The sequence below is a fragment of the Stegostoma tigrinum genome, chromosome 12, assembly GCF_030684315.1.
Source record: "Stegostoma tigrinum isolate sSteTig4 chromosome 12, sSteTig4.hap1, whole genome shotgun sequence".
NCBI lineage: Eukaryota > Metazoa > Chordata > Chondrichthyes > Orectolobiformes > Stegostomatidae > Stegostoma > Stegostoma tigrinum.
This window is the reverse complement of record NC_081365.1, coordinates 68,112,751-68,133,892: the sequence shown is the minus strand read 5'-3', so window position 1 is coordinate 68,133,892 and position 21,142 is coordinate 68,112,751. Positions and strand designations below refer to the sequence as shown.

General features: G+C 39.5%; 1 protein-coding gene across 5 annotated transcripts in view; it reads left to right on the top strand.

Moving 5' to 3' along the window:
- The window catches only part of scml2 (Scm polycomb group protein like 2), a 101,466-nt gene extending 80,489 nt beyond the window's left edge, over positions 1-20,977 (top strand). For 3 of the 5 annotated variants that reach the window (XM_048540754.2, XM_048540755.2, XM_059650409.1), the window contains 5 exons: positions 4,971-5,153; positions 10,896-11,021; positions 13,565-13,843; positions 19,284-19,447; positions 19,553-20,977. In XM_048540754.2, the coding sequence (XP_048396711.1) occupies positions 4,971-5,153; positions 10,896-11,021; positions 13,565-13,843; positions 19,284-19,447; positions 19,553-19,678 (878 nt within the window). In that variant the 3' untranslated portion in view covers positions 19,679-20,977. The remainder of the gene's footprint in view (positions 1-4,970; positions 5,154-10,895; positions 11,022-13,564; positions 13,844-19,283; positions 19,448-19,552) is intronic. The other 2 variants (XM_059650407.1, XM_059650408.1) reach the window with 2 other exon arrangements.
- Positions 20,978-21,142: the final 165 nt, after the last annotated feature.

Sequence of the window (21,142 nt, the reverse complement as noted above, 5' to 3'; positions counted from 1 at the left end):
CTTTGCTCCTATACTCAGTTCCTCTTGTGATCAAGGCCAGCATGCTATTAGCTTTCTTCACTGCCTGCTGTACCTGCATGCTTGCTTTCATTGACTGACGTACAAGAACACCTAGATCTCGTTGTACTTCCCTTTTATCTAACGACTCCATTGAGAGAGTGATCTGCGTTCCTGTTCTTGCCACCAAAGTGTATAACCGCACATTTGTCCACATTAAACTGCATCTGCCATGCATCCATCCACTCACCTAGCCTGTCCATGTCACCCTGTATTCTCATAACATCCTCCTCTCATTTCACACTGCCACCCAACTTTGTGTCATCAGCAAATTTGCTAATATTAATTTTAATGCCTTCGTCTATATCATTAATATATATCGTAAACAGCTGCGGTCCCAGCACCGAACCTTGCGGTACCCCACTGGTCACTGCCTGCCATTCCGAAAGGGACCCGTTTATCACTACTCTTTGCTTCCTGTCAGCCAGCCAATTTTCAATCCAACTCAGTATTTTGCCCCCAATGCCATGTGTCCTAATTTTGTTCACCAATCTCCTATGCGGGACTTTATCAAAGACTTTCTGAAAGTCCAGGTACACTACATCCACTGGTTCTCCCTTATCCATCTTCATAGATACATCCTCAAAAAATTCCAGAAGATTAGTCAAGTATGATTTCCCCTTCATAAATCCACACTGATTCTGAGCTGTTCTGTTACTGCTATCCAAATGAGTTGTAATTTCATCTTTTACAATTGACTCCAGCATCTTTCCCACCACTGACGTCAGGCTAACCAGTCTATAATTTCCTGTTTTCTCTCTCCCTCCTTTCTTGAAAAGTGGGACAACGTTTGCCACCCTCCAATCCGCAGGAACTGATCCTGAATCTATAGAACCTTGGAAAATAATTACCAATGTGTGCACAATTTCTAGAGCCACCTCCTTAAGTACCCTGGGATGCAGACCATCAGGCCCCGGGGACTTATCGGCCTTCAGACCTAACAGTCTATCCAACACCATTTCCTGCATAATATAAATACCCTTCAGTTCGTTCATTATCCTAGGTCATTCAGCCGCTATTGCATCTGGGAGATTGCTTGTGCCTTCCCTAGTGAGTACAGATCCAAAGTACCTATTCAACTCTTCTGCCATCTCCTTGTTCCTCATAATAAATTCACCCGTTTCTGACTTCAAGGTCCCAATTTTAGTCTTAACCATTTTTTTTCGCTTCACATACCTAACAAAGCTTTTACTATCCTCCTTTTATATTTTTGGCCAGTTTTCCTTCATAGCTCATTTTTTTTCTCTGTGTATTGCCTTTTTAGTTATCCGCTGTTGCTCTTTAAAAGCTTCCAGTCCTCTGGCTTCCCACTCATCTTTGCTATGTTATACTTCTCTTTTATCTTTATACAGTCCTTAACTTCCCTCGTCAGCCACGGCCCCCGCCTCCCCTTAGGATCTTTCTTCCTCTTTTTGGAATGAACTGATCCTGCACCTTCTGCATTATATCCAGAAATACCTGCCATTGTTGTTCCACTGCCATCCCTGCTAGGGTATTGTACCATTGAACTTTGGCCAGCTCTTCCCTCATAGCTCCATAGTTCCCTTTATTCAACTGCAATTCTAACACTTGCGATTCTCCCTTCTCCCTCTCAAACTGCAGATTAAAACTTATCATATTATGGTCACTACCTCCTAATGGCTCCTTTACTTTGAGGCCCCTGATCAACTTTGGTTCATTACACAACACCAGATCCAGAATTGCCTCCTCCCTGGTAGGCTCCAGTACAAGCTGTTCTAAGAATCTGTCTCCACAAACTCCCTTTCTTGGGGTGCAGTACCATCCTGATTCTCCCAGTCTACCCGCATGTTGAAATCTGCCATAGCAACTGTAGTGATACCTGTGTGACAGGCCAATTTCAACTCTTGATTCAACTTGCACCCTACATCCTGACTCCTATTTGGGGGCCTGTAGATAACTCCCATTAGGGTCTTTCTACCCTTAGAATTTCTCAGCTCTATCCATACTGACTCTACATCTCCTGATTCTATGTCCCCCCTCGCAAGGGACTGAATATCATTCCTCACCAACAGGGCCACCCCACCCCTTCTGCCCACCAGTCTGTCCTTTTGATAGCACGTATAGCCTTGAATATTCATTTCCCAAGCCCTGTCCACTTGAAGCCATGTCTCAGTTATCCCCACAACATCATACTTGCCAAATTCCCACTGAGCCTCAAGCTCATCCACCTTATTTCTTATGCTTCATGCATTCATATATAATATTTTTAATTTGTTTCTCCCCTCACCCTTCCTATCAATCCCTATTTCACTTGGCTATACTGTACGATCCCTTCTTGAGTTTTCTGCTCTGTTGATTCTGTTGTCTTTCTTAACTTCTCTTATTCTCACTTTCCCTTTAACTTCATTCTTAAATTTCCAGTTTGGCCCCCCTCCCCATTATTTAGTTTAAACACACCTGTGTTGCAGTGACAAATCTGCTTCCAGGATGCTGGTCCGCCACCTAATAAGATGCAAACCGTCCCTCTTGTGCAATTTATCCTTACCCCAAAACATATCCCAGTGATCCAAGAATTTAAATCCTTGCTTCCGGCACCAGTCCCTCAGCCACACGTTCAAGTCCATTATCTCTCTGTTCCTGCCCTCTCCAGCCTAAGGAACTGGAAGCAAACCGGAGATAACCACCCTGGAAGTCCTGCCTTTCAGACTTCTTCAGAGTTCTCTGAAGTCCCGCTGTAGAATGCCCCTACTTTTTTTCCCGACGTCATTAGTGCCAACATGCACCACCACCTCTGGCTCTTCACCTTCACCCTCGAGGATTCTCTGCACTCTATCAGTGACATCCTGGATCCTGGCACCAGGACGGCAACACACCATCCTCAAATCTTGCCTGTTGCCGCAGAAACCCCTGTCAGTCCCTCTCACAATGGAGTCCCCTATTACCACAGCTCTCCGTGATGCCTGACTTCTCGGCTCTGCCTCTACACCAATTTTGGACTCACAGACCTGTCCACCTCTCGGACTGGCAGTGTCGTCTGTCTCAACAGTTTCCAAGACAGTCAGCCTGTTTACAATAGGTGCTTCCCCTGGGGTGTCTTGTACTTCATTCATGTCTTCCTTCGTCATCGACATTCCCCTTCTCTCTTCAGGTATCCTCAGTGTAATGACCTCGCTAAAGGTCCTGTCCAGAAAATTCTTGTTCTATCGGATGAGCCTGAGGTCATCTAGTTCTTTCTTCAGGGCTGCAACAACATCCTTTAGAAGCTGAATGTGTACACACTTACCACAGCTATAGGAGCCAGAAACATCATCAGTGTCCCTGACCTCCCACATCATGCATGCAGCACACTGAATCAGCTTGGCAGTCATGTCTTCACCCTCTTCAACAGTGGCGTAATCTCCTCACCGAGCCTCTTCGAAAACTCCTGATCCAAAGACTTGCACTTTACTCACCAGGCACTTCCCTCAACCCTTGTTTTTTTTGCTGTGAGTCTGTGGACTCTTAATTAGGTTAGAGGAGGAGAAGGGTGGGAGGGAGGCCCTACCATGTAGGACCATGGGCCAAGAAAACACCTACTTAAATAGCACTCACTTACCTTCCCAACTGTCTCTCTGCCCTGACCTCACGTCCGCCCGGCTCATGCCGCTCTCCGCTGTGTCTAACTAACGTGCATTTTGAAAGGTAACAGAGGGTTATGGAGGGCAAGGCTGTTGTGGTAATGGTGGACATCCAAAAGGCATTCAGAACAAGGCTACACATTAAAATTTGAAGAAAGGGACATTTACAACATGGATACAAAATTGGCAATGTAATAGTGAATGAATGGAGAAAAGTTGGTTGTGAAATTCTGCCAGTTTTGGTATTAGAATGTTAACTTGTGTAAATTGACCTTGATCTTGGTGTGCAGGGGACAATTTAAAAGATGGCAAATGACACAAACTTAAAAAATTTGTCAACTGTGAGGATGAAAGTGTAGAAGTTGAAAGAGACATTGACAAGTTGAAATGGGTGGGTTCAATACAGATAAAGTTCGAAGTGAACAAGTATGAAGTGATAAACCTTGGTGCAAGGACCACGGAAAGCGAGTATAAAGTAAAGGGTTCTATTCTAAAAGCTGTGCAGGAGTAGAAAGACCTAGATGTACACATGCATGAACCATTAATGCTGCAAGGACGGATAGAGCTTCTAATTAAAATGTTCTGTATTCTAAGCATCATTAATAGGGCAGAGTGCGCAAGATCAGGAATGTTCCTATTGAACCTGTTCAGGGCACTGTACGGATCTCACCTTTTGGAATATTGTGTACAGTTCTGGATGCCATACTTGAGGAAAAGTTTTCCAATGCATTGGAAGAGAGAGCTGAAGAGATTTGAGACAATGATTCCACAGATGAGAAATTTCAGTTACAGAGATACATTGGAGAAATTGGAACTTTTGTTTTCCTTGAAGAGTAGAAGGCTGAGGGAAAATCTGAGAGGTTTTTGAAATCTTTTCAGGAGTACCTAGACAGGGAGAAACTGTTCCTGCCCCTCAAGAGATTGAGAATCAGAGGGCACAGTCTGAAAGTGTTTTGCAAGACAAGCAAATAAGGTGAGAAGAAGCTTTGACACAAAGTGAATAGTCCCAAGTTTGGAATGCATTGCCTGGAATTGTGTTGAAGGCAAATTCAGTTGAGACATTCAGAGATTGTTTAAACAATGTGCAGCATGTACGGGGTAAAGGCAGGAGTTCGGCACTCAGTCAAAATGTGCAGAAATGTTGGGCCGAATGACCCCCTGCAATTCTATTCTTCTGTAATTTTGATTGTATTGGACATTAGGTATTTTAAAGAACTGCATAGATATTTTTAAGGTTCACATATCATTAATTTATTTTCTGTTGTTCTATTTGTTGAAGTGTTTTGCACTTCGTCCAACAAGCACTTTCCACTTATCATCTTTTTCCTCTTGTAGCCACGTTTGATGGAGAGAAGCATACTGTGAAGCTTCCATCAGTAAATAGCGTCTCATTTGTATTGAGATTTCTGGAGAAGCTCTGTTACAGTTTGCAGTGCGAAAACCTCTTTAGCAGTCAACCTTTCAGCCCATATATAGGTAATTCACACACTCCAACAGAATACGAGAGAGTGAAATCAGGTAAAGGAGCCTCAATTTCTGTTAAAAAGAACCATTATTGTGATTTTAGAATGAAATTAGTTTTTTTGCATGGAAAGCTAAAGTGAAAATATTGAGTCTGAAGTGAAATCTGGGTCAATGAATTCATGTGCATTTATCAATATGGGTGAATTTATTACATTCATAGCCTCTTTTTATTATTTATTTTTGGTAGGAAAAAAAGTAAATTAGACAAATTTTGTCCCACTTTGCCTTAATTTGCTTTGTTTGCTCAATATTGTCGGAGTTTCCCCATCCATGTTTGCCATTGATATTTCTATCTCCTCATCTCAGCCCTCCAGCCACAGTATTGAGTTTTGGAATGTCAAATGTTTGCAACTATTTGTATTCAGTGGAAGAGTATTCAAGAAAAGTGCATGTTTTACGACTTGATGAATTTCACTCCAGATAAGTTGCTTGTCTGAAGTCGTGGTGTCAATTCTCTGGCGAAATAATATACAAATAAAGACACAAGCTGGCTTCTGAGTAGTTGTTTTGCTCTCGACAACTGTTTGCAAGAATACCAGTTTGAGAAAAAAATGTGTACTGTCAAAGATATGAGTGTTGATTAGTTGAGAACTGGATGCTAATAGATGTTTTGGTGGCACAAGTGGAAATAAATGAATGAGATTTGATATCTATTGCTCAGACATGGTTGCAGGGCAATCGAAACTGGAAACTTAATATTCAAGTGTATTTGATGTTCTGAAAGAATAGGCAATGAAGAAAATGGACTTGAGGTAATTTTATAACTAAAGGAAAGTATCAGTATGGTAGTGAGTTGCGAAATTGATCCATTAGATCATGATATGAAATCAGTTTGGGCGAAAATAAGAAATAACAACGGAAAGAAGTCTTGAGTGAAGTTATCTGTAGGCTCCTGAAGAGCTGCCTCACTGGTATAAATCAGGAAGTAATGGTGGTATGTGACAAGGGCACTAAATTGTCATAGGTGGTTTAATCTGCCTATTGACTGGACAAATCAGTTGGCCAGAAGTAGCATGGTGGATGAATTTGAGTGCATTAGGGCCTTTCTTTTCGTGCAGTTAAAGCATGTGTAACAATCTGGAAACAGGCAATTTTGGATTCAGTAATGTATAACGGGTAGAATTAACAAGAAATCTTGTAGTTAAGGATCCGTTGCAACATGGTAGGGTTTCTTATTCAGTTCGAGAGGAACGAATGTAGGTCCCAAACTACTGTCCTCAATTTAGGGTAATTACAGAGGTCAGAAGAAAATTGTTTAAAGTGGCTGACAAAATAGACTAAGGGGGAGGCCAATGTCCACACATTTAAACTGCTATCTCATTGCAAACAGCAAAAATTTTTGTCAAAATGTTGGACTCAAGGGCAAAATATCATGTGTCTAAGTTTGCTGATAATACAAACATCAGTGGCATAGCATGTTGTGATGAGGTCATGACAAATCTGCAAGGGGATATAGACAGCTTGAATGAGTGGACAAAACTTGGCAGGTGGAGTTAAATGTAGGAACAGTGTGAGATCACTGGATAGGAATAATGAGAAGGCATATTATTACTTAAATGGAGAGAGATTCCAAAAATGCAGCACAGATGGACCTGATTGAAACACAGCTAGCATGCAGGTGCAGCAAATAATTAAGATGGGAGGTGGTATTCTGGCCTTTCTTGCTCTTGTGCTGATGGAATTTAGAAATGGGTCAGTTTGTAGACACAGACACACTTGTGCTATGTGCTGCTTTGAATTGCATGTGCACACATTTGGTGGCAGCTGTGGTCTATGTGTTGCATCAGTGCTTAGATGTGAATGTGTTTCCCCAATGAGCGCCTGTGCGTAGTTGCCCACAGTTGTCCATATCAACAAACGCTGTTTTTAAATATAGGGAAGTCTTGTCACAACTGCGTATGCTGTTAGTGATGATGCAGCACCTGAAGTACTACATACTGTTTGGGTCTAATATTTTTAAAAAACTGGCAATTCAAGCACTTCAAAAGTCACTGAATTGATTCTTGAGCTGAAAGGGTTGACTAATGTAGGACAACTAAGCGGGTAAGGGGGAAAATGAGTTATAACAGATTTTTTTATCCCAGGCAGTAGTGAATGTCTGGAAATTCTCTACCACAGATAATACTGGAGGTTCAATAACTGAAACTTTTAAAGAGGAGTTAGATGTTTGTTCTCAAAGTCCCTGATATATTCAATGAAGCAATGACATGAGAGGAGAGTGGATGCCTAGGGCAGATCAGCCATTGTCAGTTGAATGCTTGAAAGGTTGAATAGCCTATTCCTCATAGCTTACATTCTTATGATTGGTAGAGGCGTTGAAAAACATACTTATTAATGCTGATTGATAGGCTGCAAGTTTTAAATCAGGCAGACTCATTCTGATTGGTCAGGACATTGCTGTGAGAAATTAACCAGCAAATAGTTGACACCCTTTTATGCTGGGCTAAGACAGATGCAGTACATATACACATTCACTCTGCCTACAACGAATAGGTAGTCTAACTGAAATGTCCAACGTTAAATCGGATTCTGCAGTTGGATAATGTTTGGATTATCCTGTGTATGCAAAAGATTACCCTGATTGACAACCAAATTGACAATCTTAAATTGGCTTTGTAGCGTGCCTATGTGTACTGTAAGCTACAGATATTAATACACAGTGATCTGTTCTGAGCAGAAAGCAAAAAACTCAGCGGATCAGTGATGGCCTTTCAGCGGTTAGTTTCTCAGAGCAATGTCTTGACCAATCAGAATTCACCTACCTGGTTTTGAATTTGAGCAAAGTATGCCAGTTAACTGTCGGTCAGCACTGGTGGATACACTTTCCATGTAATGACTACCAATCAGTGAACTTGTCAGCTAATCATTGCACTCTTCTTGTGCACATAAATATTGATTTTCTCCTTAAATTCGTATTCTTGAGAATTGCCTTGATGAGTCCAAGACAAGCGATTTCATCAAAATATGTACTATTTTTCAACAGTACTTATCTTAAGATTAAAGGAGTCTTAATATCCAAGAGAATTTGTATTCAGAGCATGGATTTTCCCCTCCTATTGTGGAAGAATGATTGGGCAAGTTGTCCACACAGAGATGCTAACTCTCACTCTTCACTTCACCAGTACTGGGTAGAAATATCCACAGGCAACTTTCTTGACCTGCCATCAGCTCAGCCTTTGTGATCAATCAATAAACACTTAAGAAGCTAAACATGCAACTTGCCCAATTAACTGTCTTCCTGGAGGATAATAAAGTGACTAGTTTTCAAAACCAGTGACTAGACGAGGTTGGTGATCAGACTTCCGATTACTCCTGTCTGGAAACAGTTGGAGTATGGATGAAAAGCAAGGGCTTGGCTTCTGAAAGTCTTGCATTCTGCCCTTTAATCTCCTCGTAACCCCAGGAAGATGGTAAAAGACCACCTCGTAAGTGGATCTTCCAAGAAGTAGGTCTTGATGGATCTTTAGGACCCACGTGTTGTTACAAATTAGTTAGCCAGCAAATTCTGGAGCCCAGTGTCAAGTCCTGCAATAGCCAACAAACTCATCCACACTTAGCTGTCAGCCCTTAGGGTGTTGGCACACGATAGATCCTGCTGCCTTATTCCCTCATTCGTTACATTTTTTACAAGGGGATAATTGTGCCTTGAATTTTTATCTTACCATAATTAGTGTAGTCCACCAATTGTCCACCTTTCACCTCTTGAAATGACCCATCAGATCAGAAGTGTACACAAAGCACTAGTGTTGTACTTACCTGTGTTGAATGACCTTAATAAACAAGCTGGAATGTTTCAGTTGACTTCAGCAATTGATGCTGAAAGCTCAGTTATGACGAAAAATAACCTGAAAATAATCATTCATGCTGCAGTTGTGGGCAAGAGCATCGGGCAAGGAAATCTTGTTTTAAGTTGCCTTTTGAAGAATATTGGACTGTATGTAGATACCAAAATCTTAAAGAAATTCAAGCTTCCAGCGATAAGCAGAAAAGTTGGCGCCAGAAGATTTAATATGTTGGGAGTAATTTTAACAGATAACATTTTTCCTAGGCATGCCCTTTCTAATTCACGATGAGACTCCAGTCGTCTTCTAAATCTTCAGGAATTTGTTTTTTTTCAAACCGAGGTTGAGCTCCGGTCCACATTTGTGTGTGACAAAACCGAGAGACTGCACATCCATCCTTCCACCCACTCCCCCATTCTGTCACTCTGTTTGGAAAACCTTAAATCAAATCCTAAAAATGGCTTTCTGTGAATCTGGAAATGCTAATTGGCTGTTCTTTAGACTTCTAACTACTTTTCCTTAAGTACGCACTTAAATTGTAACCATTTGCAAAACTCGACATTCTTGCCACCTTCCTGTGACTTTACAGACAAATAGTCTATCTGCTGTCAGTATCTAAGCCTCAGTCATTGTTCACACATGTCCTCAGTAAATCAACCTGAGTTATTCAGTTTTAAAAAGTGAAACTACAGGCAATCCTTGCTATTTGTAGGAGATATGTTTCAGAAAAACCTGACTATAGAAAAATAACCAAAAGCACGGCTTTCTTTCCCGTGAGAAGTAAGGAAAGAATTTTTGGCAACATGCTAAAATAACAAGTGCAAAGCAGCTGAACGAACTCTGTAAATTGTTCACTTATAAAATAAGATTGTATATTGAGTTAGTGAATCGTGTGGATCCTTGTACTTAGGTTTACTGTTAGCAGAATTCAGAATAAGTCTCATGGCTCCCTTTGTTTCTTGGTTTTGCCCAAAGTTAATGATTACTCCCTAAACACTAATAAATTTTATCTTCAGATTTGTGAAGACAGGAAGAATAATTAGGAGGTTGAATCTTTTCTCATTACAAATACCATTGTTAAATGGATTAGAATTCAAGTTTGCAAAACGTTGTCTATTTGGAACTTGAATACAATGTGCAAATATGTATTTGTACATGTCAAAAAAAATGACAGTGCACTACCAAAAAAGGCTTGCTGCTTTTAGCTTTCCTTAGTCACTGAAGTGGTATTTGCATGTATTACAGAGGGATTCTGTTTATTTTTGTGAAAACTAAGTGTGAACAGTACTGTTGGTGCATAAGCCTAATTTCTTTTTCCCAAGCTCACCTTGAAAGTTTGAAGTAAGCGTATTTTCTGTCCTGAAAACAGTAAATGCTGGAGATCACAGCAGGTCAGACAGCATCCACAGAGAAAGAGCTAGCTGATGTTTTGAGTCTAGATGATTCTACGTTTGCCTATTTACTGACAGGTGAACAATATTTTGACATATAAGCATAGATTTTTGAGAGTCTGAACCAGCTAAGATTGGAGAGTAATTTTGACAAATGCATATTGGAGAAACAATAACCAGTGAATAGAATGCTGCACCCACCTCTGTCTGATTTTCCTAATATCGTGCTTTGTAATGTTTCCAACTCTGAGGCAAGCTGTGTTGCTAAGTAAGTCTGGGAAGTATACCGTGGAAGTTATATTCTTGGATTCTGTATTTGTATATAAGGTATTATAGATAATATTATAAATGAAGCATTTGTGCATTCAGTAGAATGATTAGTTAACTTTGTTTTCAAAAATTTAATCCATGATTCTGAAGGAAAAAAATTTATCAAGTCGGTAATTATTCTACGTTCTTTGTTAGCCAGTTGAATGCCAGTTGATTTTAGTTTTCTGTTTAAATGTTATGATGTTACTGCTGCAATGTACTTATGACAACCAATGCATCCCTTTGTTTTTTAGCTGCAGAAGAAACATTAGACCCAGCCACGGTAACCAGGGGATTAAAACGGTTTCCTCAAGAATCTCCTCCATACGGTGCACCCCTCTCTCCAAAACTGCCAAGAACAGAGTCTCATCCTTCAGAAGGTACTGTATAGCTCATTAAAAGTGACCCATTACTTGATCCTTTGAGCATATAGTAAGAAAATGTCAGAGTAAATTGGCAAAATGCATTTACCTTGTGTAAATCATGACTTTTAAGATAAACAAAATAGTGATTTAAGTCGTGGAATTTCCCCTCGTGATTTTATCTAATCAGTGACACTCAATGATATGCATCATTGTTTTCCCTGGTTATGAAACTATTTATAAATGTTGGACAGAGATTGGGATGAAGAGAAGAAGGGCTGAAAGCAGTGTATAACTCCACTGATCTCATTGCTTGTCATTATCTGTTGTGCATGTCACTTAATCGTATTGCAACTGAGCAGTGTTTCACAAGTTCAAAATATGGAGTAGGATTAAGATGAGAAACATTTCTGCACATGTAGAGTAGCGAGCCTGTAGACTGTGGAGGACAAATCCCTAAATATATTCTTAAAAATAAATAGCATAAAGTTGCCAGAGGGTGTGGGAAGGGAGCGAGAGTATTGCTTTGAAATAGAGGATCCCTGTTATTATGTTGAGTGGCAAAGCAACTCCATCAGCCTTCTCCTCCTTTTTTTCTGTTTCTGAATAGCTGTTTTAGTTGATGAACCAGAAAACTAATGACTTAAGTTAGTCGACGATATAGTTCAAAAATATTCTCTCCTCTGCTGCTTGGCCTGCTGTGCTCATCCAGCTCTACACCTTGTTATCACTGCTCTCAAATGACTTCCACTGTCATCCTCCTAATGGCATTGTGAAACCCGTTGCATCCAGCTAGCAATGATTAAATATTATTCACCCTGATTATTTTCATCTGATGATAAGTAAATAGCAATTTACAATGCAATTGTTTACAAACTAATATTTTGTTTGGAATGAACAAATAAAACACAAGAACTGCAGGTGCTAGAAATCAGAAATACGAACAGAAATTGTTGGAAAAACCCCAAGTCTAGCAATACCTGTGGAAAAATGCAGAGTTAACATTTGGTTCCAGTGACCCTTCGTCAGAACACCTGGCAGTGCCACCCATTATTGGCTACAAGGAAGGAAGCAGACAAAGCGCAATCTGAATACAAGTTCTCAATAATGATTCAGTTGTAAATGTTCATTTGATATCAACGACTGCAATGGTAAATGAATGCTGCAGCAGTGGGGAGATTCTTACCCAAGGTTTCCTTGCCACAGGAACTCAATCCAGCTTCTGTCAAGGTCAACATGTCTACTGTTGTGCAACAGCATTCCAATGTTAAAAGCTGTCTTGCACAAGCCATCTGCCTAGAAAATGATATTTCCCCCACACACAACACCAGCTCTTTAGCAATCAGTACCAAAGGAACTGCAGATGCTGTAAATCAGGAACAAAAACAAAGTTGCTGGAAAAGCTCAGCAGGTCTGGCAGCATCTGTGGAGGAGAAAACAGAGTTAATGTTTCGGGTCTGGTGACCCTTCCTCAGAACTGAGTGACCCTTCCAGTTCTGAGGAAGGGTCACCGGACCCGAAACGTTAACTCTGTTTTCTCCTTCGCAGAGGCTGACAGATCTGCTGAGCTTTTCCAGCAACTTTGTTTTTGTTCCTGTAGCAATCAGCGACAAGTGGCAGGGACAGGTTTGTGACATGTGGAAATCCCTCACTTTGCACCAGTACTTAGGCGGTCAAGTTTGACTCAGTTGTTTTGCACTTGGAAAAGAAACAGGAAAGTGTTTTGGCAGCTTTGTTCATGAATGAGCAGTCCTTTTCTCTGGATAATCTGTTGGAATTGACGATGTGGGAATGGACCAGGAAGTAGTATCGAATGCTGATCTTGCTTAAGGAACCATATAGTCTATTCCTGCTTTTCTTTCTTATGATCTACTGTTATGAATGCAGTTCCAATGAAACCCAGCACCATTAAAGCCAAAGTAGCATGCATTCACCAACTTCAAACATTCAGTTCCTCATTCACCAACATGGAAGACAACAGAAGTGGTTATCATGCACAACATGCACCATCATCAACTCACCAAACCTCTTTGAACTCTACTTTCTGAATCCATAACATCCACCATTTAGAAGAATAAGGCTAGTTGTCACATGGAAATACACCACCCTGCAAGTTACCTTTTATGTAATGCACCACACTAACTAGGAACTATTTCATCAGTCCTTCACTCTTCCAGCATCAACATTCTGGAGTTCTTTTCGTAACAATACCATAAGTATACTGACATTACAGGGACTGCAGCAATTTAAAAGGCAACAGACTACCATCTCTAAGAAAAATCAGGTATGGGCAAGAAGTATGTTCCTCACCATCAAAGCCCACAGGTTTGTCTGATTTGTCTGATATTATTTGAAAACTGCTATTTAGTTGGGTGATCTTCATTTTTAATGAATCAACAAAAGGGCTAATCCCATGTTGTGTGAAAAATCCAATCAAAAATGAAAGTTGTGCACAGATTTTTGTGTAGCATTTGTCGTCTGTGAGAGAAATTGCTTTAATGGAACAAAGTTCTAATTTAAATGTTTTTAATATAATAATCTTTTTTAAATTTTGCCTTCAGCAGAAACATTGCCTGCAGAAGAGAATGTTACACCAAAGGAGCACAAATATTCAGAGTCCTTGGATTCCGCCTTAAATTCTTGTAAACCACCTAGTCCTCCTCAACGGAATTCCAATGAATATCGTAACTCAGGAAATAAATTTGTTTTCAGAAGTTCTGTTGTATCATCAGGCTGTACCTCAAACTCTGCACCTACTTTGAGAAGGCAGACTTCAAATTCAGCAGCAAATAATAGTTACTATGACATTAACAGAACCCGCATGCAAAGGAGAATAGAAGGTAAGTCTTTTGCTCCTGCAGCATGCCTTTTTAACAGAAGTCTTGCAGCTTTCTGTGTAAGGACAATCTTAGTGAAGTAGGAATAAAAGGAGTGCACAAAGAAAATGTAGATCAGATCTGTTTGGATCAAATAGCAAGTGTCCATTTTGCAATTTCTGTAACTACATATTGTGTAATTTATGCATTGTAATTTATTCCTAAATTACATAGTAAAATGTTCCAGGTTTTTCTGCAGTATAAAACAAATTAAATTTACAAAATGATGCAAGATAGTGGAATTGTGTGTCCACAGCACAAGTTGAATTTCCCAAAAATCAGTTTTCCAAACTGCTGTTAGATAGAGTTGATAAAGGTTCGCACTTTCTGCAAATACAGCTATTAGGGAGGGAGAAAAATTCATTGTAGAGAAGATGATGAACTCTAAATTTAAGAGGCACACCTGAAGCTGCAAATTGTCAGAATTACCTAATTGAAAATTGTGCATATATGTAAAAATACAAGTGATTTTGTTAGCCCCCTACAACAATTGATATTCAGGCATCTGTAATGGGAAGCAAGGTCTGAGCCGCGTCTTTAAATGTCAACTCCAGGATCCTGCTTCTTTTCAAGAAGAAAACATGCAAAGCACTCATTTAAATTACATTACCTCATCTCTTAATTTTGGAAAAATTGCAACTCTGTCTGTGTGGCATTAAAAGAAATGGCGAAGGTTTCCTATTGCCTGGCAGTTTTTAGCATGTTGTGCCTGTAGTTGTTTAAAGTTTTGGCAAAAATCTGTGGCTTGGGTTGTGGGTGTGGTTGTTGACTTGCTTGCCGAGCTGGCTTGTTTTTGTTCAGATGTTTCATCACCATGCAAGGTGACATCATCAGAGTAACCTCCAAAGAAGTGATGATGTTCTACTCCACTTGAAATTTATACTGTCCGGTCTGTTGTGGTGAGTACTGTCATTTCTGGTTTTGATCTGTGTGGGTTTATGTACGGTGTCCAATTCTAAATGTTTGATTGAAGTATGTTTGGAGAACCATGCCTCTAGGAATTCACAGTACTCACCGTAAAGGACTGGACAGTATAAATGCCAAGTGGAGAGAATAATATTGATTCATCAAAGGTTCCACTAGCATGTGACGAAACGGAATAAAAACAAGCCAACTCGGCAAGCAAATCAACAACTCCATAAAAATGAATCCAACTCAGTAATCATTTATAGAGGAGTCTTGAAAAAATTGGGCCATTAGAATTATAGTAAACATTTTCTGTATGAAGAAAATAACATGACCTTTCTGGTTGGGTTCCCTGTCCTGGTTGATCATATGAAAGCAGACCCATTGCTCCAACTAATCATCAGTGACTGTGTTCCCAAACAAAACCAGTCCCACTTTCTCCTGTCATCTTCAAAATTTGCCCCCGTGCATCTCCACCAAGTCTGACCTCAAACGTCTTTGTTGCCAAGAAAACAACCTCAGCTTAGCCAGCCACTCTCCATAGCTGAAATGCTCCATCCCAGTCAATATCCTTGTGAATCCCTTCTCCACTGCAATCACATCCTTCCTATAGTGCGCTGACTAATATGAGCCCCCTGCTATTATAATCTGTGCCATGACTGATAAAGGCAAGCATCCCATAAGCAGCCTTAACGACCCTATCAGACTACCCTACCACTCTTAGGAATTTGTAGACCAGCACCCCAAGATCCTTTTGTTCTTTTGAGCATCCTAGTGACCTGCCATTCATTTGAGTGTTCCCTGGACTTGCTTTCTCTTCCTCAGTACTTTACCTCATATTTATCAGGGTTAAATTCTGTTTGCCACTGATCAGCCTCTCTAACCAATCCATTTATACCTTCCTGTACACCACTTTCCTCACTGTCAAGCATCCAGCCAATTTTTGGGTTATCCACAAGCTTACTTATCATTCCCACCATTCTTATGTACATCATTTATGAATATCACGAACAATAACGGGCCAACCATTGATCACTGTGTATGCGAATGCACACCAGGCTCCAATGTCACAAACAGCCTTCTACAACTGCCTGTTTCCCGTCACGAAGCTAATTTTGGATCCAACTTGACAGGTTACACTAGATCTGATGAGATTTTACCTTCTTTTTCAATTTCCCATATGGGACCTTGTCAAAGCCTTGCTGAAATCCTTGTAAACTACATCAACTGCCCTACCCTCATCCAACACTGGGTCACCTCCTCAAAATTCCACCAGATTTGTTGGGCATGATGTCTCTCAGGAATAGCCCAATGGCTTTATCAAATCAAACCTTTGCTCACTAAATGGAGAATAATTTTGTCCTTCACTAGTTATTCCATTAACTTCCCCAACATTGATGTTAGACTCACTGGTCTCTCTCTTATCAGCTTTCTTGTAAAGTGTAACCACATGAACTGTTCTCTGGCACCTCTTTTGTGGCCAGAAATGATTTAAAAATTTTAGTCAGGGCCCATATAATTTTCTCTCGTGTCTCCCACGCCAGTGTTGGATACAACTCGCCCACACCTGGGGATTTGTCATACACTGCTAAATACTACTCTGCCTTTCTGTTTGTCTACACAACTGTATAACTTCTTCACATTTATCCATGTCTGGGTGCTCCGGTTTCCACCCACAGTCCAAAGATGTGCAGATTAGGTCGATTGGCTGTGCTGAAATTGCCCGTAGTATTCCAGGATATGTCACCTAGGAGGATTAGCTAGACTAGATGTGGGGTTGCGTACTAGGTCAATGTGGGATGCTGTTCGGAGGGTCAGTGTGGACTTGATGGGCCAAATACCCTCCTTCCATACTGCAGGGATTCTGTGATTCTATGATTATGCTCACTGAAACCATTTATACAAGCCTTGAATAGGTGAGGCCCAAGCACTGATCTGTTACGTGCCACCTATAAATACACTTATTTATTCCAACTCTGTTTCTGGTCTGTGAATCAATTCTCTGTCCTTGCCAGTATATTACACCAATCCCATGTACTTTATTAACAAAAGCTTAACCAAAATCCAAATATCCTGCATCCACTGGTTCTTATCTGTTCTACAAGTTACATCCTCAAAAACTTCCAGAAGATTAGTTAAGCATGATTTCCGTTTCTAAAATCCACACTGACATGTCTAACTCCATTAATGCCTTCCAGGTGTTCTGTTATCAGATCTTTGAAAATAGACTCCAGCAATTTCCGCACTACTAATTTTGTCACCCACTTATCTATGTATTATTGCACCCTCTCTAATTCTCAGTTTACAATCTCCTTGCTGTGGCTCGAACACTGATCCTTGCAGAGCCCCACCAGTTACAGCTTGCCCAATTGAAAGCTTTGTTTATCCTATTGTCTCACTTCCTGTGTGTTGAGCAAAGCTCAGAGCATGCTAACATACTTCCCCAGATCCATGAGTCCTCATCTTGCATTTTATCCTGGTACCTTATCAGATATCTTGTTGAAATTCAACCATACTACATCCACTAGCAATTCTTTTTAAAACTACCCTACTAATATATCCTCAAAAACCTCAAATGAATCTGTCAGATGTGACATTTCTGACACACTATCAACATCTTTTGAGTTACCAATGACCAGAAACTGCAATGGACTAATCATAGTTTGGATTCTGCCAGGGCTATTCAGGTGTTGTCTTCATTTCAGCCTTGGTTCAAACATGAATAAAGAGCTATAATTCCAGAGGTGAGGCAAGAGTAACTGCTGTTGACATCAAGGCTGCATTTCACTAAGATTGGCATCAAGGAGAAATTTCTCCGCATGTTGGGTTGATACCTGGCACAGAGTTCTTGATAGCTTCAGAGGAGAAGTGTACAATCAACAAAAAGAACCAAAGAACATATAAAAGGACATCCTCAAATCTCCCATAGGTACAAGTTAAAAGGTTGTAACAAGAGTGGGACTGATTTAAAGACTAGAAAAGGGTTTATGCAGGTAGGTGGAGGAATAGCTGAGACATTAACTTAGCTTACTTGGTAGAGAGACTGAGTATTGATATTTCTTAGGTTATGGTGAAAGAGGAGGCACTTCAAAAACTTGAAGGATTCAGAATTGATGAGATACTTTGGTTGTCTGTGCTAAAATGTTGTTAAGGCATCAGACCAAGTGAGATGTAGCAAGCGTACACAGGCTGGCTGTACTGGGTGGGACAACTGTGAATTTCAAAAAACGATGCAGCAATTACAAGTTGGTTAGTTTAACTTTGGTGATAGTGATACTTCTAGAAACAATAATTCTCTATAAAGTTATTAGTCACTTGAGCCAATCCAGGTTAATTAAGGGAAGCCAGCATGGCTTTGTTAGGACCGAATGTTTAACAAACTTGCTGGAGTTTTTTCAAGAGGTAATTGAGAAGAATGAGAGTAAGACTATTACTTGGTCTATTAATATCCAAAAGATAAGTACCACACCACAGACCTCTCATGCTTATGGAACTTATATTCAGCTGCTACTGTCAAATATAAAGTTAACCAATGATAGAAACAGTGTTGTAGTTGATGGATGTGTTGTGGAACGGAGCATGGTTTGTAATGGAGTTCCCAGGTGTCGATAATGTGATCCTTACTCCTCCTGGTATGTTAATACATATAAAGTTGTGGAATTGGCAGGTGATACAAAAATTAGAAACATTCAGCTATAAAATAGTGTAGGAGTGCAGAAGGACAAATAAGTTGTTGAAATGGACAGTCAACTAGCCAGTGGCATTTAATGCATTATTAAAGTGAAACATCATAATGAGAAACCTATGAAGATCATGTAAACGGTACTGAAGAAGTCATATTGAACTTGTAAAATTAACCATTCTTTTCTCTGCAGATGCTGCCAGACCTGCTGTGTATGTCCAATTCTTGCTTTTATCTAAGAGCCCCAACATCCATCATATATTGTGCCTTCAATAAAATAAAAGTTTAAATTCTAAAGGTGCTGCAGGGTCAGAGGGGCTTGGATGTAAATGTCTAAAAGTCACTGAAGGTGGCTGAAATGGCACTAGTTTTCTTTAAAAAGTTTTTTTAAGAAAATTATATTTTCTGTAACCTTTTCTGTTACTGGATCAAAAAAATTAGTTAAATTGTTCATGTATAATCTGCCATTTACACATTTGTGTAGAATGACCTTAAATAGCTCCACCTCTTCAGATGCCTATTGATGTTTATTTCCTGATTTTCCAAAATCTTACCCATTACTGATGTTAAACTGACCAACCAGTAATTATTAAAGTGCTGGCATTAATCTTTGGGAAAGATAGAAAATAGCCAGTTTTGAGCCCAACAAAAAAAATTAATTTTTAGAAATGGAAGTTAAATTTTATGTACTTTTTGTTATCATGAATCACAAAATCATCCACCTAGGTGAGGTTATTCAGATCCAGAAAACCTGAGTTCAACATTCCTGGTAGAAATTAATGCCTGGATTTATATATGTTTACCTTTCTGGTGTAGCTGCAAGTTCTACAACTGGACCTGACCTTCATTCAACAGAACGTGAATCCCCAAGAACGAGTAGTAAAGATCCTTCCACTTGGACAATTGAAGAAGTAATGAAGTTTGTTAAGGAAGCAGATCCCCAGGCTTTAGCACCGCATGCTGATCTTTTCAGAAAACATGTAAGTATTTTTCAGAGTTCTTTGAAATATCTTCTTAACATGCACTGGGTCTGATAATCTGTTTGCTAAACATGTTTTAATACTTTTTATTATGGTATGTTGCAGGAAATTGATGGAAAGGCATTACTCTTACTACGAAGCGACATGATAATGAAATATATGGGATTGAAGTTGGGCCCGGCTTTGAAGATTTGTTATCACATTGAAAGATTGAAACATGGAAAATACTAAAAGATCATTTCTTTCTTTTGTCAGCCTGATGAAAATATTTGTCCTCAAAGCCACTGAATTCCTCTTTATGTGAAATAACTTTATGATTTTTCTTAGAGGAGCAGTTATTTTGCTATTTAATGACTTTTAAACCAAGAAAATGTACAGTTTCATCCTGCAATATATTTGAAATGGGTCTGTTTTGCAGTGTCCAAGGAAGTTTTGTCATTTTGTGTTTCATATAACAAGGATGCGAAAGTACTGAATATTATGCATTGAAGGTGTTTCTGTATATGCTTTTGTAGCTCAACACGATTAAGTCTGCTGTTAGACATAGGATACAGAATTTTCATTTTTATCTTCCTGGTGTTAATGTGTTGGAACGCGGTGTTCCATTCGCAGGTTTTAGTTAATCCATAACAGCTTTTAGTGTCCTGGTACCAAATAGCTAAAATCCAAAGGATATCTGCATCAGGATTTTACTGTACTAAAATGTTTATGCAAAGCTTCTAGATTACTAGAAGGATTTTTGAGTGATCAGGTATTCTTGCCTCAGCAAACCCTGTGACTATTCTTACCTGGCTCCTCTTATGCTCCAGTGGAGCAATCGATCTTGTACGTATGATTTTTGTCATATGATCAACCAGGCTAATACTGTCGCCCTTGAAGGGATCAGGCAGTGGTTTACACTGTTATGCAGTAATTGAAAACTAGACCAGCACAATGTTTTGGCAGATTATCTTAAAGGCCTTTAACGTTTGTGTGTTTATACTATGTTCTTATCCTTAGTTTTTCTTTGTAATTTGTTGACTGATGATGTATAGTCAACCAGCCATGTTTTTTACACTGTGAGACCTAACATACTGATAGTAAGCTGTGTTACTATCTGTGCCTGTGAAAAAAAAGAATAAATCAGGGACACGAATGTAAAATCTCCTAGCCAGTAACAACTTGAATGTATTTCATAAATAAGTGTTAATTGGAAGAAATGACTATTTTACCTAAGTACGTAGTCTATGAAACTAGAGATTTTTATTTTGTTGCTGGTTGCCTTTTTATACAAGGTAAATTCGTTTTAGTAAGAAAACGTTTTTTGCATAGGTAACAACATACTTATGAAAGAATGCTTTGTGCATTATGGCTAATAAACATTGTAGTTATATAAACTCATGTATAATACTTTTGAGCGTAGTTGTGTTGTAATTTAAATACCATCGTCTGTGTTCATGAATAATACAGTCCCACTTTAACTGCACATTTTTCTATTGCAACTCTAATATACCACTGTACATAATAGAGCATCTTGGCAAGAAATAAATAAATTTGGTCTGTGTTCAGTTTTGGGTTTTACTACTTCTGATAAATAGTATAGCATGAATGATATTCTGAATGTGACCGGTTAAGGACTGAATTAGATCGAGTGTGGCAGTTTCAGCTGCCTGAAACTAGGCATCTCTTGAACACAGTATAATATTAACAACAGCA